Below are 26,688 nucleotides of genomic sequence, written 5' to 3'. Positions count from 1 at the left end.
TGTTGTATTTTAAGATATTTGTCTGTTTTTTTCTAGTCAAACTGCTCTTATGTGTAGGACAAGTATCTTACACATCTCTTCCAAAGCCTTTTGTTTTGAGCATATTTGATATACGTTTCTTATATTGACTTATGTGAAAATAACTGAACTCATTTAGTGTAGATTTTAATGCGGTCAAAACTGTGTGTTGAAATGGATATAACTGCACACCTTAGATTGTTTATCAGCCAATCAGAATCAAGAATTTAAAAGTCCTGCAGTATTGACCTTATTCTCCGCAGACGAGCGGGCGCTGCCATTTAAATCTTTTTGGTACGAGACTTCCGGTCTCATTCACTTCCATTCATTTTTAGACATTAAAAACTGCTCGTTCCGCTGTTTAATGTTGTAAACTGATATTTCCTTGTTATTTAATTCTACTTGGTCTGAATAGTCATGCAAACATTTGTTTGTAGAGCAAGCAGTTTGACCGTTTTTTGCCGTTTATTATTCCTTGTCATTTCTCCCATAGGCGACTGAAACGGAAGTTTTAAGACAATCGCGAAAACAGGCGCACTTCTGCATTTTAGAATAAGGTCAATAAGATGTTTTAAACAATATAGAGGGCCATGATCCATTCATTACTCTATCTATTAGTCTGTGTAGTGTTGTCACGAATGCCATAGTTTACCTTGAACCTGGTAAAGTTTCTGATGGTTAATATTACCAAATTACAAAATACAAAATAAACTTCAGTTATTGTAGGCTTAGATTCATCTGATTGGTTTATCTATGGTTGTTGAAGTGAGACCAGCAGCAATCAATCATGATCCTCTCGAAATTAGTTTATCACTTAACAAAACCTCAGTAATACTGATTACCACGCTCATTTTGGTTGATATAATAGTTAAATGACATTCATACGACAGAAAGAATAGTATTCAAAGACTTTATTAATCCCTTCATTCAGCACAATTGGAGAGGTCTAGAGGTCAGAGAATAGGCTTTGTCACAGAGGGAGATTTCCTATTTGATGCCGCTCTTACTCATTGTCTGAGCTTTGCACACTCCTTTGCCAGTGACCTCAAAAGCAACTCCCTTGTAAGTGGCCACACATTGATCATCGGTGAGCAAGTCTGGCTGGACCTGCTCCCACACTTTCTTCTTGGGGTTCAGCTCCTTGTCAGGCTCACCTGGACCGAAAAGAGCAGAGCGTTTGATTAGTTTTCCCCCTAAAGACTCCAAACAAAAGCCGGTTTTGTAATCAACTTCGAGAGTTATTAACATTCGCAGAATCGAACCGAATGTTCCACTTAAATCCAGCCAAAACTGGGCGCTCCAAAAAGTCAAGGGAACGTCTTGGAAAGCAGACCAAGACACCTGTTTTTGCTACTACCTACAAGAAGGAGACATAAATCAACGCAAAATGAAGTCAAAAGCTTGATTTGAATGCAGACGGCGATCCTGGGATTTTAGCTGACCTTTGCACAACCATCAGAACTGCAAGAATCCAAATGTGAGATGAGAAGGAAAGAAAGGACCAAGAAAGGTCACGGTCTGTCCTCATTACTTTTAATGGCAAGTTTCAGAGCGCCGTAAATACAAAATAAAAAACTCAACAAAATTGATCATTAAAAATGAGTCACATTTGAGAATACTCAACAATTCATGGCAAAACAAAAGAAGAAAACGTAGAAAAGGAAGTGAAAATATAATTAAGCTAATAAAACCAATTTGGTGGCTTGTTCTCTTGGTCTCTCTGTAATAATCTGTGTTGATTGTGGACCATTTTGGGTCATTTTATGACTCCAACAACTGGAGGAAGTTGGACAGCTGCCTTAATCCTCCTCCTACGTGCTTTGTGTTTTCTATTGGGAGTAACTGTAATTAGCTTGGGAAAAACACATTAGGATTAACATCTTACACTTTTTGGCAGCTGGAAAGATGAAGAGTTTAAAAATGGAGAGATGGGAAGGCTAAATTGACATTTATCTTCTCGTGTCTGTGCAGATGGTCCTCCCCTGCACTGCATATTCACGCGATTCCTGGGAATTTACCCATTAGTTATTGTGCTCGACCACAAAAGCTCCTCCAAATCTCTTTCTTGCCAGATCCAACATATTATTTAATAGCTTGCAAATAAAATTCAGATTGTTTGTGAGGTTCCCCCAAGCGCGGAGGAACTGGCTTTTTATTTGTAATGGGAATATAATATTAGCTCATATAAAACAAAACAAACAACTTAAAGGCTGGAATAGACAATGCTTTTTTTTTGGCCCAGATTTGCATTCTGGATGAGTTATCGCTCATTGAAGTCGTAGATAGATTTCACAGAGATCCATTCATTTTCCTTAGTCCCTTATTTATCAAGGGTCGCCACAGCAGAATGAATCGGCAACTATTCCGACATATGTTTTGTGCAGGGAAGGCTTAGCTGCAACCCAATTTTGTTTAACCAGTTCACCTATGGCGCACATCTTTGGACTGTGGGGGAAACCGAAGCCTCCGGAGGAAACCCACGCCAACATAGGAAGAACATTCTAACTCCACACATGAATGCCAATTGGCCCTGCTGGAACTCGAATCAGTGACCTTTTTAGTGTAAGGCGACAATGCTAACCAACTGAGCCTGAAGATATTTTCAGCAAAAGTGGGGCATTGCATAGTAAATCACAGCAGAACTTTGTTTCTTCTAAGAGCTGTTCCTTTAATAAACCAGCATGAGGCTTTCAGATGGGCTCCACTAAACAGACTGTGGGTTCCTTGGACTGTTGGCCAGTCATATCGCATTTCATTGCAGCTCGTCTGTGTATAAATATGAAACGTTACCTGGGAAGCCCTGGAAGGTGATCCTGTCACCAGCCGCTGCTCCACTCGGGGGATCCAGGATTTCCACCTTCTCCGGAGAGCTGGCACACATGACCATGGCCTGGGACAAAACTCCTCTCATCTTAGCCGGCTTCAGGTTGCAGAGGAGCACAGCCATTCGATTCTGCATCTGAAGATGGAGGAAATGGACATGAAATTATTACAGATCAGCCAAAGAATCAAAATCAGGTTTTCCTAAAGTTTGAATCGTCTTTTTTCTCCATATTGTGATGTTTCTGGACCCTTTTCACAAGACTGATGTGTTTAGCAGTCATCAGAATCTTAAATCCTTGAAAGTTTTTAATATCTTCATTTTAAAAAAAGTATGAATATTCATTCATCTTCTTTCGGCTTAGTCCCTTTATTTATCAGGGGTTGCAACTGCGGAATGAACCGCCAACTTATCCAGCATATGTTTTATGCAGCGGATGCCCTTCCAGCCACAATCCGGTACTGGGAAACATCCATACACATGCATTCACACTCATACAATATGGCCAATTTAGTTTGCCCAATTCATCTATACCAGGGGTTCTGAAACTTTTTTCATCAAGTACCACCTTAGAAAAAAATTGTTTCTCCAAGTACCACCAAAATGAGCAGTATTGAAATACAGTAGCGTAGTAGGCCCAGTAAAGCAGCTACAACTCTGCACAGTTACAAAACCTTGCAGATTACCTCAGAAATAAAGCCTATATATAATATATGGCATATTATATACATCATTTTTAATACATTTTGAATTATATGTAGCATGTACATGACATATTTCATTCCTTCCTATACCACTAGAAGGAAGTACACGTACCACAGTTTAAGTACCACTGATCTATACCACATGCCTTTGGACTTGTGGGGAAACCGGAGCACCCAGAGGAAACCCACACCAAAACAGGGAGAACATGCAAACTCCACACAGAAACGCCAACTGACCCAGCAAATAGGACTTTAAAAAAAAGTATAGCTGCGTCCCAAATGCCACACTATGCACTTACAAACTCAACAGCATAGTATGCATGTAGTACTATCTTTCAAAGAGCACCTCATATTTTATTCTTAATAATATTTAATTTAATTATAGTCATTTTAGCAATGTCTTAATTAGGCAATGGGATCAAAAAAGTGAAAGTTAAAGAGCAACAGAGGCTGTGATATCTGCTACCAGATCTATTTTCAGCTGTCAGGCACAAACATGAAAATATACAGACACTGACACCTTTAATAGTTAATAGATGTTGCAGAATCAGCTAATAGGTGTTTATGTATGGGCGATATGTATTGCATCACCAAAAATGATTGAAATTATGTCCATGTGATGTGTGATAAGTCAATATATTGATAACTGTGACAGGCCTAGGCAGGACTTGATTTTTGTCCATAATAAACTGGTTGGATAGTTGTGATTTGCTATTGGCTGACCTGACATGATTCATGGGGACTTCAGCTTGTTACAAGTTTTTTTTGTTGTTGTTGGCATAATGTTTTCTTCTACCGGTAAACACTTTCAAACTATTATTAGTCAATGGCGATTGCGTATTACATTTGACTTTCTTTCAAATGGAAATTCTCTCTAAATAATTTCTTCTGTTGCAGAGTTCTGCACTCGGTAAAAAACAAATCTTGCTGCCTTACATTTTTAGCTGAATCAAATGAACCTTTCTCATTATCTAAACTTGCGTCAATCAAACTGGTTAGACGTTGTATAACAAATGTAGTTCATAAACAAAACAACGTTTTGTTATATAATGTTTTTACAGTGTAGGTCTTAAAAAGCCTGAATGCATCCTTTTACAAATTACATTCATTCATAAAAGTTGCATGAAGGGCTTAAAATGCGCATCTTATTCTGTATTTTTGTTTTGTACTCCAAATATCTGAACATAAATGATGACATTAAGTCTTGTTTTCTAAGATACAGCACATATTGAAGTGAGTTCATGATAAAAAGGAACAAATATCTGTGAGCATGGTCTGAAAACCATTAAACATTTCATTTCTGTCTGATTTCATCAACTTGATCGTTTTATCTTAAATCTGTTTCATAACAGAAACAAGTCTTATTTTTTATTTTATCATGGAAAAAATATATTTTGATCTGATCTGAGCTTCCACATGATGCAATACATTACACAGAGCAGATGCGCACTTTAAAAAAAAAGCTTTTGCTAGAGAAAACAGGAACATTTCTAGATGTTTTTCATGTGGATATCAAAATTGCGATTTGAAAGTGATTTGGGGAACAGAGCTACCTAGATCAGGGGTGGCCAAACTCTGTCCTGAAGGGCCGGCGTCCTGCAAAGTTTGGTTACGACCCCAATTCGACACACCTGGGCTAGCTAATCGAGCTCTTACTAGGCTTTCTAGAAACATCCTTGCAGGTGTGTTGAAGCTGGAGCTAAAATCAGTATGACACCTGCCCTTCAGGACCAAGTTTAGACACCCCTCATCCAGATGTTTTCTTGCAGTTTTCTTGTTTTCCACCTTTTAATCTTGTAACTAAGCTGTGATTTGTAGATAGCTGTTTTGTAATTATAAAACCTGCTAAAATTCTGGTTCAGAGACATGAGCACTGGACAGTTGCTTTACTGTAGAAACTGTGGTTGTATACACTTTAAAGCTTCTTGCTTTTTAGCATGCTATACAAGGGATAGCGCACATCCAGCATGTTGTTATGGCAGAATAAAACCTTGACAGGCTTATAAGCACTGTTATTTAAGACTGAAGGCCTTTATTCTGCATAAACAACTGTTTTCCTGGATGTACTTTACCCAGCTTATTACGCGGCCATGTGCCACCAAACATCAATTTGACACGAAACATGAGCCATAAAAGCTTAATAATTATTTAATGAAACACAAAGCTGACCGAAACGAAAACAGCAGACGGAGTATACACTAACCTGCACATTAATTCAGTCACAAGTTGGTACCAAACAGTTAAAAATGCAAAGCTGACCAAAATAAAAACAGCTGATGGAGTATACTCTAACCTGCGCATTAATTCAGATACAAGATGGTGCCAAAGACATAAAGCTGGCCGAAACAAAAACAGCTGACGGAATATACACTAACCTGCACATTAATTCAGTCACAAGTTGGCGCCAAACAGTTAAAAATGCAAAGCTGACACAAACGAAAACAGCTGATGGAGTATACACTAACTTGAGCATTAATTCAGTCACAAGTTGGCGTCAAACAGTTAAAAAAGCAAAGCTGACAGAAACGAAAACAGCTGATGGAGTATACTCTAACCTGCGCATTAGTTCAGACACAAGATGATGCCAAAGACTCAAAGCTGACCGAAACGAAAACAACTGACGAAGTATACACTAACCTGCCCAATAATTCAGTCACAAGTTGGCACCAGAGTCAAAAATGCAAAGCTGACAAAAACGAAAACAGCTGATGGAGTATACACTAACCTGCGCATTAATTCAGACACAAGATGGCGCCAAACAGTCAAAAATACAAAGCTGACAGAAACAAAAACAGCTGATGGAGTATACACTAACCTGCGCATTAATCAGACACAAGTCGGCACCACAAATAAAAAACAAATGGAAACAAAACCGGCTGAATATATATTACCCTATTTATAATTCACAAGACTGCAGCAAACATTCCAAAACAGTCAAAAAAAACGCAGCATGACACACAAGCAGATACATATGATTCCAAATGTATAGTATATAATCGGACGTATTCACTGACAGTCAAGGTCATTCAAAGTTCCTGGACGAGCCTGCGTTATTTAGAGGTTGTTAACTTGGAAGAATACACCTTGGAATGTCGCAACTGACCAATCAGTAGCGAGTATTCCAGACAACTGTGTAATAATAAACACTTGCATCTATGTGATCACATGCTTTCTTAACTACTGATTTTTCACCGCTTGTTTCATTTACCCATGTTAAGTTTAGTTATGAAAAGAAAAAAGTGCAGCACATCTTAATCTAAACGGCACTTTCTGAATGTTATTCTTGCTTTTTTTGCACCTAAATGGGAAACTCCAAAAAATATTAATAATAAAGATATGCAGTAAACATATAGATAGACCTGAACTCCCTGTACGGCAGAAAGCGAAATAATGCCATGATCCAAAAACATCAACAGCATACCATGTTATGAGGAACAGCTGGGAAACTTCATAACAGCGGAATTATTCGTTTTTATAACCAAGAACAAGGGGTGCAGAACAAAACAGACCCCCTAACAAAATTAATAAACTTAATACATGCAATAAGCAAATCTCATCTCATCTACGTCCAAAATCCTGTACGCAACCAACTGAGGACGTTCATTATTATTTCAACTCTATAAATGCACAAACATACTTAAAGCAACCTTGATGCAGCCATAACCAGAGATTTGGGGGGACCGTACGTAATTAAACGAATGAAGGAAACAGATGCGTTTTATTGGGGTAATTAGAATTTCTGACGAGCTGCTAGGAATCCCCTAAACAAATCGTAAACTTGGGGCTCTGGAAAATAAAACACAAGAGACTGAGCTGTGTGCATGGAGCAGGTTTATGGACCTGCATGAATCGTAGTAGTGCAGACGTTTTATATGAAACAGTAAAACTGAAATATCCCCCTTCACAATATTCTGACACATAACACCTAATCAACAAGAGCTGCATTCATTTTATGGCAAACAAAGATTGCTGTTGGGTACAGTAGCGAGACTAACTGCGCTCATGTTACTTCAGACACTTCCAAAACGCTGTCTCGTAAATACTAGGCTTGACTCAATTTGAAAGTGTGTTTTTTTTAGTTTTTGCTAAATGATGCAATGCATTTTGAAATTTTTAAATTTTTTAAATTGTGTTTTTATTTCAATATGGTGGGGGAAAAAATACAATAATTGCACTAAATAAATAAATGCCAGATGCACTGTGTATATATATATATATATATATATATATATATATATATATATATATATATATATATATATATATATATATATATACAGTGCATCCGGAAAGTATTGATAGCGCTTATTTTTTTCCTTTTTCCACATTTTTTATGTTACAGCCTTATTCCAAAATGGATTTAATTTATTTATTTCCTCACAATTCTACACACAATAGCCCATAATGACGATGTGAAAAAAAGATTTTTTGAAATTGTTGCAAATTTATTAAAAATAAAAACCTGATAAATCACATGTACAGAAGTATTCACAGCCTTTGCTCAATACTTTGTTGACGCACCTTTGGCAGCATTTACAGCCTCAAGTCTTTTTGAATATGATGCCACAAGCTTGGCACACCTGTCTTTGGGAATTTTTGCCCATTCCTCTTTGCAGTACCTCTCAAGCTCTATCAGGTTAGACGGGAAGCGACGGTGTACAGCAATTTTCAGATCTCTCCAGAGATGTTCAATAGGATTTAGGTCTGAGCTCTGGTTGGGCCACTCAAAAACTTTCACTGAGTTGTTGTAAAGCCACTCCATTGATATTTTCTTGGTGTGCTTTGGGTCATTGTCTTGCTGGAAGAATAACCTTCGCCCCAGTCTGAGGTCAAGAGCACTCTGAAGCAGGTTTTCATTCAGGATGTCTCTGTACATTGCTGCATTCATCTTTCCCTCTATCCTGACAAGTCTTTCAGTTCCTGCTGCTGAAAAATGTCCCCACAGCATGATGCTGCCACCACCATGCTTGGTTATCTTCAAACGTAATGCCTTGCATTCACTCCAAAGAGTTCAATTTTAGTCTCATCAGACCAGATAATTTTCTTCCCAAACCATAATTCTTATGGTCTGAGAGTCCTTCAGATGCCTTGTAGCAAATTCCAGGCGGAGAGTGACCTCCGTCTGGCCACTCTACCATACAGGCCTGATTGGTGGATTGCTGCACAGATGGTTGTTCTTCTGTAAGGTTCTCCTCTCTCCACAGATGAATGCTGGAGCTCAGACAGAGTGACCATCAGGTTTTTGATCACCTCCCTGACTAAGCCCCATCTCCCCCAATCACTCAGCTTAGAAAAAGTCCTGGTGGTTTCAAACATCCTCCACTTACAGATTATGGAGGCCACTGTGCTCATTGGAACTTTCAGAGCAGCAGAAATTGTTCTGTAACCTTCCCCAGCCTTGTGCCTTGAGACAATCTTGTTTCGGAGGTCTACAGACAATTCCTTTGTCTTCATGCTTGGTTTGTGCTTTGACATGCACTGTCAACCCTGGGACCTTATATAGACAGGTGTATGCCTTTTTAAATAATGTCCAATCAACTGAATTTACCAAAGGTGAACTCCAATTAAGCTGGTGAAACATCTCAAGAATGATCAGTGGAAACAGAATGTACCTGAGCTCAATTTAGAGCTTCATGTCAAAGGCTGTCAATACTTCTGTATATCTGATTTTTCAGAGTTTTTATTGTTAATGACTTAATAAACCTTTATTTCAGCTTTATTTGATAGGACAGTAGAGATAATTTATAGGAAAGTGTGGAGAGTATAGAGAGGGGAAGGATCGGCATAGGACCCTCGAGGCGGATAAGTTAGTACCTGGTCCAGAGGGATGTGTTTGACCAGTCCGCTGACCACAGTGCGTGGAGCTGCTTCACCCACATCAACCTGCTCCACATAGAGCGAGTCTGCGTCAGGATGCTTCTCTGCACTGATGATGCGGCCCACTCGCAGATCCAGTCGAGACACGTCCACCTTCGCATCTTCCTGAGGAGGCGCCGCTGCCTTCTTCTCTTTCTTCTCACCTGCACCAAAACACCAAATTTGATTTCAGATATTTTTGTGTCTGCCAATCAGAACACAATGAGAGGTGTAAAAGTTTATGTTATGAATTATAAAGAAATAGGATGAAGCTGTGCATATAATTCCACTACAGACACGAGTTGTGTTCTAAATGACACACATACAGTTAATGGTATTACAATTATTAGCCCTTATTTCTTATAGTTTGGCTGGAATGAAAGCAGTTTAATTTTTTAAAAACCATTTTAAAGGGAATTATGCAAACGTCAATTTAATGAAGGGTTTCAAAAGTTGTGTGGCAACAGTGTGTGAATATATCTACCTTCTAATGGTATTAATTTTATTCTTTTAAATTTTGTAACTACACACTTGATAAAAACAGTCTATAGAGACACTTTGATTGACATTGTCCATTCGTACATGTCATCGGAGGGAGAAAGTCCTGCACATTAGTGATGATCTCTCCCTAATTAGCATAGACAAACCTGAGTGGGAAGCAGCCGTTTGACATTACCGTCTGATTGTTTTGTTGTACCTGCGGAAGATAACGTCAGCAACTGCATTTGAAAACTCCACATTGTTCATCTGAGTGACTTGACAATTTCCGTTTTTCATGTTATTCCTGTTTTGAATCTGTGGCTATTCTGACACACAGGTGTTTGCAGCTCCGCCCTCTTTTGGAAAGTGGTTTGGAAAAACAAACTCGTTTGAATTTAAAGCGACATTCACCAAAACGGCACAATATGAATTAAAGCCTAAAAGTTGTTTTGAACAAAATCTTCTCTCCATAAAACAGCACTTAGGAAATATTTGTAATAGTTTTATATTTTAGTGTTGTCCCAAATAGAACACTAATGTTTTTTTGTACAAAACAGAAACTCAAACTGTTACCAGGCGACGTTTAACAGATGCCCAACTAGTGAAATAAATGACCAAACTACTGAAAAGTATCTGTCATGAGCAGTGTTGGAGAAAGTTACCTAAAGAAGAAATGCATTGGATTATTAAGTCACTCCCTCAAAAAGTAACTAGTTGTGTTAGTTAATTTTTATGGAAAGTAATGTGTTACGTTACTTTTGTGCTATGATTTAACTACATCTGTATCCAGCCATCTTTAATTTTGTCTGCTGATGTAATGTGACTATGCTAATTGTAGGGAAAGTTACTTTTTATATAAAGTAATGCATTACAATATTGAGCCACTTGCCCAAAACTAACTAGTCGCTTTACTTAGTTAATTTTTATAAAAAGTAACGTGCTACGTTACTCTTGTGCTATGCTTTTCTAATTGACTATGCTAATTGTTGGAGAAAGTTACTTGATTAATAAAGTAATGCATTACAATAATGAGCCACTTGCCCAAAAAGTAACTTGCATTACTTAGTTACTTTTTTATGGAAAGTAATGTGTTACGTTACTTTTCTGTTATGCTTTAACTACATTTTTTCCCGTCATCTTTAATTTTGTCTGTTGATTATTTGTGATCATGCTAATTGTTGGAGAAAGTTACTTAATTAATAAAATAATGTATTACAATATTGAGTCACTCTCCAAAAAGTAACTTCTTGCGTCACTTAGCTACTTTTTATGGAAATAATTGTTACGTCACTTTACTATTATGCTTTAACTACATTTTTACCACGCCATCCTCAATTTTGTCTGTTGATTATATGTGACCTTGCTAATTGTTGAGGAAAGTTACTTAATTAATAAAGTAATGCATTACACTATTGAGTCACTCCCCAAAAAGTAACTTGTTGCATTACTTATTTACTTTTTGTGTTACATTACTTTTGTGTTAATAGATTTTTACCCTGCACTTTTTTTTTAAATAACTCAAATATTACTTAATTTTTTTTAAAGTAATGGATTAGTTCACTTGTTACTTATAAAAGTAATATTATCTCGCATTACCCCTAACACTGATCATGAGTACAAAGGAGAATTTGTCTTGACTAATCTAAGATAAAGTAAACCTCCGCCCTCCTGATAGCTCCACCTCTTCCACTACATGAGCAAAGGTGTGACCATTGGGAGTATTATGGGGGTATTTTGAGTGCATTAAATATTTTTTTGGGGGGGGGGGTTGGTGGGGGGGTCAGTGTAAATGCAGTAAATGCACTTCTTATACTATGTATACTATAAAATTGCATAGAATAGTGCATAAGTGTGTGATTGGTGACGCACCTACTGACTTGACCTCAGCACAGCTTGTGATTCTGGGCTTTTATTGTAGAAAATGTCCACCCAGAGGAAATGTGCTTTTGGTTTGTGAGGTGTTTTTAATGCAGCTCTTTGAAAGTTATTTTTAAACTTGTTCATATTGTTCCCCGGGGAGCTGTTGAGATGCTTTTAAAAGTCCACAAGTGGATGTTAAGTCGCCTTGTCATCTCCGTTCTGTTTCCGAGCTTTCCTCAAAAACAGCGCTAGCAGTGGTTTGGGTTAAGTGCGCTGTTTGTTTCTAATCACTCTGGTGATTTGAAAACGGCACAACTTTATCACTGCTTTCTGGACTTGTGGGAATGGGGAGACTGTGTTGGATATGTTGTCTTGAGTATTTTGTCAGAAACAAAGTACCACAGTTCTTAGGGGGTTTGTATGTATCACTGGATCATTAAAAATGAATCAATGTTTATAATAGTAATAGTTAGGGATGGGTACCGAAACTCGGTTCTTTATTGATATCAGTGCTAAATTCTAAAAGAGCGAAGTATCGATAAGCTCTGATGTTAACAGTATAGCTATCAGTACTGGGGAATTATTGCTGAATATACATTACTTACAATAGCATACCTACTTAGCTGACCAACCCTTTCTAATTTGTGATATTCGTCTGCACAGTTGGCAATCTCACGTGAGAAATGCTCGTGTTTTCAGCTAATAGTACAACGGTGAGTGCGTTTAGTTCAAACACCTTCTTTGTTGTGCACATGCTCGCTCAGTGGAGGCTCACGCCTAGCACACACATAGCTCGCAACGCAGACTCACATGCACACACAGCTCGTAAGCTTGCGGAATGTCGGAGAGAACCAAACAGGGTTATATTTTCTGAGTGGACACCGACAATGCCCGTTGCAACAAACGCAACAAGTTGTTTTCTTATACAAGCAGAAACACAAGCAATCTAGCTAAGCATCTTTCAACAGTGTATTAACTGCAGAAAGACAAATGAAAACTTTTCCACTGACTAGCTAATGGTACATCATCCACATCATTATGCTAGCGGTCATTTTTATAGTTAAAATATAAAATATTAATAGTTTAATAAACACACACATTTGGTGACAATGAAAACTTTTTCCTGCAGTAGCCTAAATAAATCTTAAACATTAAAAATGCTTTTACATAAGCTGTAATAACAAATATAGCCTAAACATAAACTTTTCATAAGAAATTATGCAAAAAAACTGCTTATTTTTACGTTGTTAACTCCCAAAACACCAGTGACTCATTTATGTGAATTTGTTAATGAAAAATCATAAACATTACCTGATTATTTAACTGCATTTTACAACTCAAAGTGAGTATTTTAAACTGCAGGGAGCACAATAAACCAAGAAAGTTCTGCCAGAAAAGGCAAACGTGTTGATTTTTCTCCAGAAGAAAAAAGGTTAAAAACCGAGAGTCAGTTTCCTTCAAACCATTGTACATTCTTTTTACAGAATCATTTTTATTTGTTTCACGGTTACTGTTTTTTTTTTTTTAATTTACATTTAAAACAAAATAATAAAATAAAGTGTTGATAATTATGTTAATATATATATATATATATATATATATATATATATATATATATATATATATATATATATATATACACTACAAAAAGTAACGATAAGAGAACCGTTAAAGTACCAAACCGATAAATGGTATCGAAACTGTTAAATCCTCAACAATACCCATCACTAGTAATAGCACAATATTTTTTGAAGGATCATTTGACACACCAAAGCCTTTAAAGCCTCATTTATCCCAATTGCAGTTGTTGTCCTAAATGGGATCACTGTCTGATGTGAATGAGATAGTTGTTAAGAATGATCTGGAGTAGTATACATGGGGTTAACATGTTTTTAAGTTTGTAAGTCATGTGGTTGTCTTGCTGAGTGTTGATATTATGTGATTGTTGTATGGTTGTATTTATGTTAATTCATTCCTTCCTTTTCGGCTTAGTCCCTTTATTAATCTGGGGTCGCCACCGTGGAATAAACCGCCAACTTATACAGCAGATGTTTTACACAGCGGATGCCCTTCCAGTTGCAACCCGACACTGGGAAACATCCATACACTCTCATCCACCACGGTCAATTTAGCTCACCCAATTCACCTATAGCACAAAACTAGCAATGTGAGCTAACGTAATCCATATGCTTAGATTTGATTTCATGGGGACTTTAAACAGCAGAGGGTGCCAAACTGCATATTTGTGTAAACTGCAAATAAAAAATATTTCTTTCAGAATTATTCACGCAGCACTGCGAGGCCACCTTTTCATTTCCTCTGAAATCCTTGTAAACGTGTCATTAGCTGGTAAATGTGCTTCTTATCACAAATGTTTAAAGAAAGAAAAATAGTTAAGCAGACGACCCTTCACTTTAAAACACGGAGACTATTTATTTAATTAATTCAAATCACAGCATTATGTGGTTTAATATTGCAGCACTTTGGTTTTGATTAATCGCGCAGCCCGAATGTACGCAACTCTGTCAGAAATTGCTCCAAGATTGCTTTAAAGCATTTTTAACATGAATAATCATCAGCACTGCCAAAAAAAAAAAATACATGCGTGTGAACTACAGGTGAAAGAGAAACGCTCATCCACACCGAAACACAGCAGTCATCAACGCCAAACTACAAGAGAAATTTCAGAGAATTATGAAACATCTGGCCCACAGGAATGTCAGAGCAACGCACAACTTAACTTGTTTTTCCTCAGCCCACCAATTCACAAAAAATGATCTGTACTTAGATATGAACAGAGCGTTCCCAAGTTGAAGGGACTTAAATTATTTAAAATGAAAAACCTTTCATAATAATCGCCTCATTTTATAATCTCTATCCTTCAGGGCACGGAGACTTCGAAAAGTGACGTCTTAAAATCTGGTTGGAGTTTAACCTGACATTCGCTCAGTCTCTTTAAAACCCCATCAAGCTTTTCAAATGCATTTCATACACTGCATTATTAACGAGAGAGGGATAAAGAGGTTTATAGAGATGGGATTGCACACATGGTTAAACGTTTTTCTCATTTATGTTGCTATTTGGGGGCTCTGTGGTTAGCACTCAACCACAAAGCAAGAAGGTTGCTGGATCGAGTGCGAGCTGGGTCAGTTAGAATTTCTGTGTGTAATTTGCATGTTCTCCCCGTGTTGGTGTGAACTGGTGCTCCAGCTCCTCCCGCAGTCCAAAGACAGGTGGAATAGGTGAATTGAATAAACAAAATTGTCCGTAATGCATGAGTGTGAATGAGTATGTTTGGGTGTTTCCCAAAGAACTGGGTTGCAGCTGGAAGGGCACCCACTGTGCAAAACGTATGCAAGAAAAGTTGGCGGTGCAAGAAGATATTTTGAAAAATGTTGCAACCCTTTACCTTTTTACTCATAAAAGGTTTGAAACCATAAGTAAATTTTCATTTTTGGGTGAACTATTTGCATAAGACTTTACAATATGATGATCTGTTTCGTTTGGACAAAATAAAAAAGTTTATAATTTTATATTATGCTCTGTTATTTGTTTTGTAGTGTAACAAAATAAACTGTTTATGATAATACTTTCTCATAATTTATCATTTATATTTATATTTCAAATTCTGATCCATCAGACCAGGCAACGTTTTCCCAATCTTCTATTGTCTAATTTTGGTGAGCCAACAAACTGCTGCTGTAGCCCATTCGCTTCAAGGTTGGACATGTTGTGTGTTCAGAGATGCTCTTCTGCAGACCTCGGTTGTAACGAGTGCTTATTTGAATTACTGTTGCCTTTCTATCAGCTCAAACCAGTCTGGCCATTCTCCTCTGACCTCTGGCATCGACAAGGCATTTGCACCTACAAAACTGCCGCTCACAGGATATTTCCTCTTTGTCAGACCATTCTTTGTAAACCCTAGAGATGGTTGTGCGTGAAAATCCCAGTAGATCAGCAGTTTCTGAAATACTCAGACCAGCCCGTCTGGCACCAACAACCATGCCACATTAAAAGTCACTTAAATCACCTGTCCTCCTCATTCTGATGCTCGGTTTGACCTGCAGCAGATCGTCTTTACCATGTCTACATGCCTAAATGTTTGAGCTGCTGCCATGTGATTGGCTGATTAGAAATTTGCTTCAAGAAGCAGTTGGACAGGTGTACCTAATAAAGTGGCCGGTGAGTGTATAATGTATAAGTTGATTTAATTTAAAGAAATTATGCTATATCATGATACCGTTAACAGAATATGCTAAATCTAGCTAAATCCCACCTTTCTGAGCGTCTATTCTTTTCTGATTGGTCAGATGCGCTCATCAAATGCTGCAGTGATTGACCTCCTACAGCAGGGGTGGCCAACCCAGTTCCTGGAGAGCATCCTTCATGCAGATTCAGTTGCGACCCATATCAAACACACCTGTCTGTAATTATCACATGGTGTTCAGGTCCTAAATAATTGGTTCAGGTGTGTTTGATATGGGTTGCAACTGAAATCTGCAGGAAGGTGGCTCTCCAGGAACAGGGTTGGCCACCCCTGTCCAATAGCATGTGTTAGAACCCAAAAACCAAAATTAAACATAAATTTCAGCTCAAACAGAAATGGCTTCACTGTATGAATTTAAACCTGAGTCCTCATTAGATTAAGCAGCAAACTCAAACCTCTGAAATGCTTTGGATGGTGTTGCTGCAAATGAATCAACAGAAATGCCTGGAACGTTTCACCACCGCAGAGATGAGCTGTTATAAAAGAAATGTTGCACTAATAGTCAGAGAAGAATGCTTACCCTTCTTCTCAGCTTTCATCTTTTTCGCCTCGTCGTTGTTTTTGGCTGATGGTGTTTTTGAGGAGGCAGCAGAAGGGGATGCTGAGACAGGTGGATCTGCAGACGTGGGTTTCGACACACACTGGACACTGAGCTCAGTAGAAGGCACGTCAATCACTGAAAATAACAAATATCATTATTGACCTCTTTCACAATAGAATAAACCTATTTTATGAATCCCCAAGTATTGACTAGTCATGTTTAATATCTGATTAGCTTGCATCCAATTGAAGAGACAGTTCACATAAAAATATTTAATGTAATAAGGACTAGGAATTAGAGGAACTTCTTTAAGTAAATGTCCATGAGTGAGTCTCGTGCATCTTGGGTTAAATATCTTAAATAAATAAAAAAATAACTATTTTCTTCCTTCTATATGCTGGATTAAAAAATGTTTCATTTGTTTAGAATAGAGCTTTTTTATTAGTGGCTTTATGCCTGAAGGTGGTATTTTGCATCTTGCTAATAGTGGGTTGCAGCCCAGAATTGCCTTAATCCTTGTGACAGATTCCACAAGGTACTGGAAATATTCCTCACAGATTTTGGTCCATATTAACATGAAAGCATTCCACCACATCCCAAAGGTGCTCTATTGGCTCTATCTGGTGACTGTGGAGGCCATTTGAGTACAGTGAACTCATTGTCATGTTCAAGAAACCAGTCTGAGATGATTCACGCTTTATAACATGGAGCATTATCCTGCTGAAAGTAGACATCAGAAGATGGGTACACTGTGGTCATAAAGGGATGGACATGATCAGCAACAATACTCAGGTATGCTGTATTGTTGACACGGTGCTCAGGTGGTACTAATGGGCCCAAAGTGTGCCAAGAAAACATCCCCCACAGCATTACACCTCCACCAGCCTGAACCGTTGATACAAGGCAGGATGGATCCATGATTTCATGTTGTTGATGCCAAATTCTGACTCGACCACCCGAATGTTGCAGCAGAAATGGAGACTCATCAGACCAGGGAACGTTTTTTCAATCTTCTATTATCCAATTTTGTTGAGCCTGTGCCAATTGTAGAATCAGCTTCCTGTTCTTAGCTGACAGGAGAGGCACCCGGTGTTGTCTTCTGCTGCTGTAGCCCATCTGCCTCAAAGTTCAATGTGTTGTGCATTCAGATGTTTTCTGCAACCTACAGTTGTAATGAGTGGTTATTAGACTTACTGTCCTTTCTATCAGCTGGAACCAGTCTGGCCATTCTCCTCTGACCTCAGGCATCAACAAGGCATTTGTGCCCACAGAACTGACGCTCACTGAATATTTTCTCCTTTTCTGAACATTCTCTGTAAACCCTAGCGATGGTTGTGCGTGAAAATCCCAGTAGATCAGCAGTTTCTGAAATACTCAGACCAACTTGTCTGGCACCAACAACCATGTCACGTTCAAAGTCACTTAAATCACCTGTCCTCCCCATTCTGATGCTCGGTTTGAACAGCAACAGATCGTCTTGACCATGTCTACATGCCTAAATGCCTTGAAGTGCAGCCGTTTGATTGGCTGATTAGAAATTTGCGTTAACAAGGAGTTGAACAATAAAGTGCCTAATAAAGTGGCCGGTGAGTGTATGTTATAAAGTGTCTCTGTAGTTCATTCGCTTTTATAATATTATGAATGTCAAAGGTCATCGTCAACATGCATTCTTCAAAATATCTTCTTTTGTATTCATCACAGGAAGGCCAAAATTATCTAGCAGAAAACTAATATAGAAATGTCTCTGTAGTTCATTTGCTATAATATTATTATGAATGTCAATGGACATCGTCAACAAGCATTCTTCAAAATATCTCAGTCTGTGTTCATCAGAATAAAAAATGCTTTGTAACAACTTAAGGGTAAGTAAATGTTCATTTTTGGGTGAACTGTCCCTTTAAATGTCTTTCTAATACCACCTGAAAGTAACTAAAAATCTAAGCAGGAACAGCAGAAAGCTTGGCTATCGTTTTCATACTTTGCTTTCAAACTTTTTTCTGACCACCCAACAGGCGTCAGTGATGTGGGTGGTCATGTGTTGAAGGGTTTAATTTTAGACGGTTTCGATATGTTGTCAAGTTAGCATTTCAGTACTTCAAAAACATCAGCAAGAATGTGTGATACTCTACCTCCTCTCATCTTTTCCTTGTCAAGAAGTTGTTTCTTCAATTCCTCGATGTCCTTCTTGAGTTTGGCATTCTCCACCATCAGTTTCTTCTCTTCTTTTAGTGTGGCCTGTACAACTGCACAAAAATAAAAGCCCATATTTTTAAATTTATGATATTTTGTAGAGGAATCTGATGGAATATTAAAATCCACAAAGTGTTTTTAATGATTTCAAATATATATCTTTTGCTTACTGAAATTGTATTTATTTTGTTTAAAAATAAAGTCATTTTAATAGTGTATTAACTTGTACTCTGTAGCATCATTACTGCAATTTTCACTTGACTGACACTTAAGAAAACTCATTTTATTATGCTTATTTGTTGCTCAAGAAACAAGCGCTGAAAGCAGAACTGTTTAATATTATTTTCAGAGATCATGAAAAAAATGGATTTATTCAAAACTGAAAGCTTTTTTTTTAAAGGTGCTGTATATACGTTTGACTCTTTTAAAGCATAAAACAGCATAATTTATTTGAAGAAATTTAAGAAACATGCTAAGTAAACATTCTGGTTTATCTGAAAAATAATGCTGAACTCAGATATTCTGCTTTGAAAATGTACATAACGTGCTGGAACGTCTGCCTTTGTTTTGGTCCATTTAAATCGCTCAGTGCCAGTTTAGTCAATTATATTTCAGCACACTGGGCTGCCTTGGTGGAAAACTGCATATTTGATTCATTCAGACAAGAAGGCTCTCAGAGTATCCCTTCATAACTGAAATGGGACCTCGGGTGTACAATAGCAGACTCTGAAATGAGACGCAGATTCAGAGTTTCACATGAGGTTATTAATTATTTCTATTAAAAATAATATAAATAATATGAAGGTAAACATTGGCTGAACAGGTTACATTGAAAGCCCGTGTCCTAACAACATGCTTTGTGATGAGATTTGCCCTGATAAGCAATTTAGCTGTTTGCACCAGACAAAACATGACAGAAATTCATATACAGCCATGCAGAAGCACAGAATATTGCACTCACTGCACTCCATCAAAATGTACATGCTGAATCACTGATATGTGTTGGCTTGCATAGACATTTAAAAAAAGCCAGCGGTAGCTCTATATTTTAAATTTCTGTCCAGAGAGGTCATGTTTTGATCCTTGATTGGTCTCACGCACTCAAGTGATGCCATTTCGCAGGTCAGAGTTCACCAAGCTTAAACTTTCCAACGCAGCAATCTACAAAATCTGACGCACAAGCTTGCATTTCTGGTTTGGTTTGTGCGCTTGTGAATGGAAGTATATGAGGAGAAACCTGCAATGTGACCGCAGCTTTAAGCTCGATAGGCAAGCACACTTCAGTTGGTCCTCATTCTGGCAATCTGGGCTTCTATATGTTTTGAACCAGGAATGCTATACCTAGTTGAACCACTAAGGGCTCTGTTTTGACAGTCCATGCACAAAGTGCGCAAACACTTTCAGGGCGTGTCAGAATCTACTTTTGCTAATATAAGGACGGAAAACTGAGCATTCACTAGCAAGAAAACAGTTAAACAGAGCATCTACAGCGCGAGAATGAGAGATAAGGCATCTCATAAGACATCCATTAGCCTGTAATTAATTTTGTTTGTTAAGCGCAAAGATTTGTGTCAAAACTATTTCTAAATTCAGTTCTAATTTCCAGCAAACGAATAAATGAACAATAATAACAAAGTGTGGTCAAAAAACCTGAGTTATATCCAAATACATATGCTGTGTCCCATATGGTCTGACAGGTGGGCAAATATAAGCGTGAATTTTTTAAATATAAGCTTTTTTTAAATAAAACAAATATATATATGGATATAATAAATAATACTGCTAATAATGTTAACATTATCCCGAGATAAAGAAGGCATGAAGGCAGTGGTTTTTAAATTTGTGTAGGCTAGAAAATAATGTTTTGTATATATATATATATATATATATATATATATCCTTAATATTTTAATTATTTTTTAATTGTAAAGATATTTGCGTATTGCTCTACATCTTGTGTGTATAAAGCAGTGTGTAAGCGAGGCGCACAACTAACAAGCTCTGCACTGGACAATAGACCGGTTTTGTTCTGGCCTATTGAAAAATCTTTCGTAGTTTCTTAAAATAGCAATGCGCCTTCCTTTTTAAAACCAGAACGCCTATGGGCGCAAATGCATTTGCTATTTAAACAGCTTGGAGCAAAACGTCAAAACTCTTCCACCAAGCTGAAACTAGCAAATAACAATTGCGTCGCGCCTTGGGCCACATTGCGCCGGGTGTATGATAGGGCCCTAAGTGTAAAACGTACATACTGCACCTTTAACATTATAATTTCTTTGATGCTGTTTCTGATCAGTTTTACGTTAAAATTTTTTCCGAAAATTGTAAAAACTGACAAAAAATTAATTTGAAACAGAAAACCGTAACATAATAAATGCTTTTATTGTCACCTCAGATCAAAAAGTTAAAACTGTACTGCAATAAAATCTTAATATGTTTCTAAGGGAAATTATACAAATGTTTGAAATGTCCATTTAACTCAAATAAAACATTTTTAATTTCCTACATTTAAAACAGCATCTCTTCTCTGTCTACTTCAGACTACATTATCATTTCCAGCATCCTCTTTTGTCGCTGACCCGTGCGCGACACACACTTGCGCCTCATGCATCCACTTACTAGCCTTCTCCTTCAGCAGCTGGACCTGCTGCTTGAGGTATTCGATGATCTGCTCGGCCTCCGCGGCCTTCTGTTCCAGTCTCATGAGTGAGGGTGTGTGGCCTGACATCTTGAAAAGGGAACGTACCAGGAACCTGGAACAGCAAGCCAAAGAGAAAGAGATCAAACGCAGTAGGAACTCTTAGTCACTCATAAACATCATTCAAAAAAAAAAAAAAAAAAAAGAGAGGATCCAAAGGGACATCCTATCCGCGTTTGGGAACATGCAGCACTCGGGAGGGCACGACCTCTTTAAATGAGATCTTTAAGATCTCTGGTGCACATAAAAAAAAACAAAAAAACATGAGGTGTTTTGGCATACTTTACACGGTGCTTTAATTTGTAATTTATACCGATATGTGGCCAACTTTCTGTCCTAATCCCTTTCCATGAAAGGGAAATTATAATGAAACGTCTGACACCAGCCAGATGCTCCACAATAGATCGGCTAGACGCCAAACAGCATGTGAAAACCTCATCAAAGCATACATTCTCCATCCTAATCCCCGCAAACCCTGTTTTGGGTTCTCACTTCAGTACTTTTAGACCCAGCCAATCTCCAGGTCAAAACAATGAGGAGGAAGAGGACGAAATCAAACCATATGGCATCTAAATGTGTGTGTTCTCATGTCCACCATGGGACGTAATTGCGTCACTGTCGCCCGCCGCCACTATAAAAGTGTTTTGATTGAGGAATCCTCTTTGGCTCCACGACGGATCAAACAACAGTTCCCATTGGGTTGAGAGACAGCTGCTGAAGGAACACGGACACATTACACATTTGGCTACGGCTCATCCAATGGCAAAAAAAAAGGACTAAGGGAATTTTTACAAGGCGTAGGAAAAGAGAAGAACACATCATAACACATAGTGCAGGGTGGTGCTGGAAAACAACAGCTGGCGCAGGATGAAAACAAAAGAGTTCAGATGAGGAAATTAGAAACACAAAAAAGCTGGAGTTGATAATATCGTGGATCAAAGTCTCTTGTTTTTGAAGTTCTTGAACTGCTTTAAATGGGCCTGTGGTGGAAGAATTTATGAGCACCATGACAGGACTGTTTTCATTTGCATAACCCCTGAAAACGAGTCCCGGGAACCAAAGAACGCTTCCAAAAAAGTTCAGTTGTCACTTTTTTTTCATAATGGCCTGAAGCGGTGGTCATCGCTGTCATATGACAGCCAATAAAAGTGAGTTCTAGCCATGAAACGAATATAAAATCCATGAAATGCATCCAAGAAAACACAACGGCATGTGTGTCAGAAACCTCCAAAACGTCTGAAGTGCTTGTGAAAGACATTTAAGGCCATGTGTTACATCCGACACCAGCGAAAGTAACATTTACAGGAGCAGCTGTCACTTTCATGTAGATCTGAATGGTGAGGGGAAAACAACCATGCACTCGTGCCGCACAATGAGCCAGCGCTTTATTAACGAAGAAGAGCCCCAATCAAATCACAATAATTTAGCTTTAGGATTGTAACGGTGGTGTGGGTAAATTTGTACTTGACACATTTACTTTAGAAGAATAATATTATCTTAATATTTGCACTGTATTAAGAATAATTTTAAGCAATAGTAATTGTTCATGTTACAAAAATATTGGTTTATATTTCTTTTTCGATTTATATTTTTATTGGTCTGTATTTCTATTTGCAATATATATATATATATATATATATAAGTCAGAATTATTAGCCCTCTGTTTATTTGAATTTTTTCCCAATTTCTGTTTAACAGAGAGAAGATTTTTTTCAACACATTTCTAATCATAATAGTTTTAATAACTCATTTCTAATAACGGATTTATTTTATCTTTGCCATGATGACAGTAAATAATATTTAAATAAATATTTTTCAAGACATTTCTATACAGCTAAAGTGACATTTAAAGGCTTAACTAGGTTAGTTAGGCAGGTTAGAGTGATTAGGCAAGTCATTGTTTAATGATGGTTTGTTCTGTAGACTATCGAAAAAAAAATTGCTTAAAGGGGGTAATAATATTGACCATGGCTTGTAAAAAATTAAAAACTGATTTTATTCCAGCTGAAATTAAACTATTATGTTTAGAAATGTATATATATATATATATATATATATATATATATATATATATATATATATATATATATATATATATATATATATATATATATATATATATATATATATATATATATATATATTTATACTAATACATTATGTAAATATTATTCAAATCTTTAAACAGTCGTTCTATTTTGATAATAGAATTTTATCATTATATTTATGATACTAATATTTAACACTAATTTGTGATTTGTAAAGTAGGGCTTGTTCAGCCAAGTGAACTGAGTACAACTGTGTATAATCACGTTATATGACATTAATAAGATTACTCTTTGCACAATATACATTATGATTATGTTCAGTGCTAAACTGAAACCATATTTATATTGTATTCAGTCCATATCTTTTATTTGTGTTGACTTATTCAAAGATGAACCTGTTTGACAGGCCATAAACTGCACGTGATGGTGAAGGATATTATTAGAAAATTATTCATTTCAAAACTATTTGCATAATAGTTCAAATGTAACATTATGCGAACAGGAATATACATATATTAATATTATTCTTGTCATAAATTATGATAAACCAGCTTAAAAAAAAATCAAATGTGCAGACCTATCAATATATGACCATAATGTGCCTTACAGTAATGTTCATATTGATAATAATCCCTTTTATATCCGTAATACCCTAATATAGAAACACTGCTGACTGTCACTTTCACATTCCCAGGGGTGATAGTGGAAAAAATTCCTGAGCCTGAACTTTTTTTCCTTGCCCCTGAGGTGAGTAGGGGTGGGGGTACTATGTATGCACCGCACTTTTAACACATAACTTGTGGGCCCCTGGGCCCAAATATATTAACAGCCTATGTGTAACCCTGATCATCGTTATTGTCAAGCGGCTCTTTTTAGACACATGCCAGTAATGTCAGTGACACATGCCAGTGTCAGTGATCTTGTGACATGTGCCAGTAGGTGTCAGTATAAGAACGTTATAAGCACATTAATCTTATAAGTCTCTTTGCTTTAATATTTAAAAATCATTAGGCAAATGACACCTGTTATCTTACATGCATATATGTTATGAGTTTTCAACATGCATTTTATTATAACTTTTTAAAGGATATTATTTAAAATACCTTAAAATGAAAATAAGTTAAATAATAAAATAAATGAATTAATTAAAAACATAGAGAAGTCCATATTGTAGGGAACAAAGGAACTGCCAGGATGCAATAATATACAGTACAACAGATAAGTGTAACCCCTCCCATACATAAGCATGCCACAATAAATTTGACTGACATGACTCAAATGACTATATTACGTACGGAAGTATGTCTACGAATACACAAAATAAATGCGTTTAAATTAAAACATCGTGGAGTAGCTCAGCAAATAAACTAACTTGCGACGCGATAAATTAGGTTAAAAGTCGCGTAATGATTAAATATGGTTTTGCTCGTGTTAATTAATGTCATAATTAATGTCAGTGACATGCAGCGCGACACTGAGTGACACAGGTCACTACACATGCCACTAGCGAGTGACACATGACAGTGGAAAACCGGACGTGCCACCGAAAGTGTCACTATACACTCAGTGGCATGTGCCAGTGTCATCTGTACGTCAGATGTCGTGTCACTCCATGTTAAAACTGCTACTGTGAATCCGCGTTCAAGCGCACACAATAAGCTAAAACTCGCCCCAAGCACCGGCAAAAACAAATAACAATGAATGTGTCGAGGAAAGAGTAAGGACATATCTTAATTATTTATTAATAAACTTATTCTGAGTCAGTGTCGCAAAGATCCTGACTGGCAATCTCCACTTGGACTCGCCTTTAGAGAGAAATTCATCTTTACGGATTACATGAAGGAGTTTTTTTTGTTTTCGATTTGTTTTATTTCGTTAAGTAATCATTTAAAGCTTTCTATAAATATATTTATTATGTCTGTGAGGCATATACATTTTGCTTCATTTTGTTAAGCGCTCCTGTTCAAAAACCAGACGTCAGAAAGCGCATAATTTTGGTTTTCTTTATTTTATAAAAACGCTGTAACGTTTTTTGATGTATTACTCGTACTTTGAGAGCAAAAATGACGGATAACTTTAAATTGCTCCCACTGAAAAAATGCAAGTGATTGCTCTGGCGCCTCGATGTCCTGCAAGCTTTTTATAAGCAAACTATGCGCCTAATAGCACACATTCTTTAACGTTTAAGCTACCATTGTTTTATACTTGAACTGTTTTATATCTTTTATTTTAGGCAAGTCGTGATGATCTGAGAAGGCAAACGGATCAAACAGACAATGATGGTCTTCCGCTGGGCGCTGTTCGTTAAAAAAAACTTATTTTTAACGAATAAAAAATGCTCCAAACGTTTTTCTAAATAAGCTGAATAAAAAACGAAACTAAATATAAACACTTTGCCATAAGGATACATACAAAACTGAACTATTTCATAGCTGAAACACTAAGTTGTTTAAGGAGAAGGGGGAAATATATTTTTGTCCCGTCTATTTCTTCACCGTTATTTCGAGAATAAACCCAGCGTAAATATGCAGATGTCATTCCCAAAACATATCAGCGTATATGTGCCGAAAACGAAAGTTTCATACAAATTCTGAATGGATTAACGTTATAGCCTGGAAAGTGCAAAGCACGCTCCTCTTATTATCACTAAAAAGCGTCACTAATCTTAGTTCATAGAGATCTCACAAAGATCCGTTATAATTTATAAAGCTCTCTAAATTACACAATTAATCTTTTATTTACATGGCGTCTACACTCAAAAGATGATTCAGGAGCACACAAAATGGCACTTAATAAAAACCAATCCGGCGCTTTCAGCAGTGAGTGAATTCTGTGAATCTAGAGAAATGACAGATCAATATCCGTGAACCTGATTTTTTTTCCCCCCGCAGCCACAGTACGCCGGAAATCCGGCGTGGTGCCGGAACGCTATCACCCCTGCATTCCAGTCCTCATAGCACAAAAACGCGTCAACAACTCTTATTCCGTTCCAAATACGCTACATTACAGATACCAATTAAACATAACTCATAAACTGAGCAGAAATGCGAACTATTATACTCACATAAAACTGAAACCGTGTGACTCTTTTCTATAATACCATAATACCACACGCCACACACTCGTCCCTCAGCGGCGGCGAGCGATGATGACGTCTCGGTCACGCGTCGTTCAGCTGCTATCTGGCGCGAGAGAAACAGGTCAC

The 26,688-nt window shown here is 37.2% G+C and overlaps 2 protein-coding genes across 2 annotated transcripts in view; one reads left to right on the top strand and one right to left on the bottom strand.

Moving 5' to 3' along the window:
* Positions 1-26,688, top strand: part of tbck (TBC1 domain containing kinase) — a 173,697-nt gene that overhangs the window by 50,773 nt on the left and 96,236 nt on the right. The gene's annotated exons all lie outside the window — the stretch shown is intronic.
* aimp1a (aminoacyl tRNA synthetase complex interacting multifunctional protein 1a) lies at positions 915-26,656 on the bottom strand. The gene is given in 7 exon segments (NM_001045851.1): positions 915-1,172; positions 2,809-2,977; positions 9,358-9,563; positions 16,527-16,682; positions 18,677-18,790; positions 21,357-21,490; positions 26,548-26,656. Coding segments are annotated over 7 exon segments (948 nt in total). The 5' UTR covers positions 26,550-26,656; the 3' UTR covers positions 915-1,005.

The sequence above is a fragment of the Danio rerio genome, chromosome 1 (genome assembly GCF_052040795.2).
Source record: "Danio rerio strain M-AB ecotype USA chromosome 1, GRCz13ab, whole genome shotgun sequence".
In the NCBI taxonomy this organism is placed as follows: domain Eukaryota; kingdom Metazoa; phylum Chordata; class Actinopteri; order Cypriniformes; family Danionidae; genus Danio; species Danio rerio.
The sequence above is the reverse complement of the archived record's forward strand: the minus strand, read 5'-3'. Positions and strand labels throughout refer to the sequence as shown.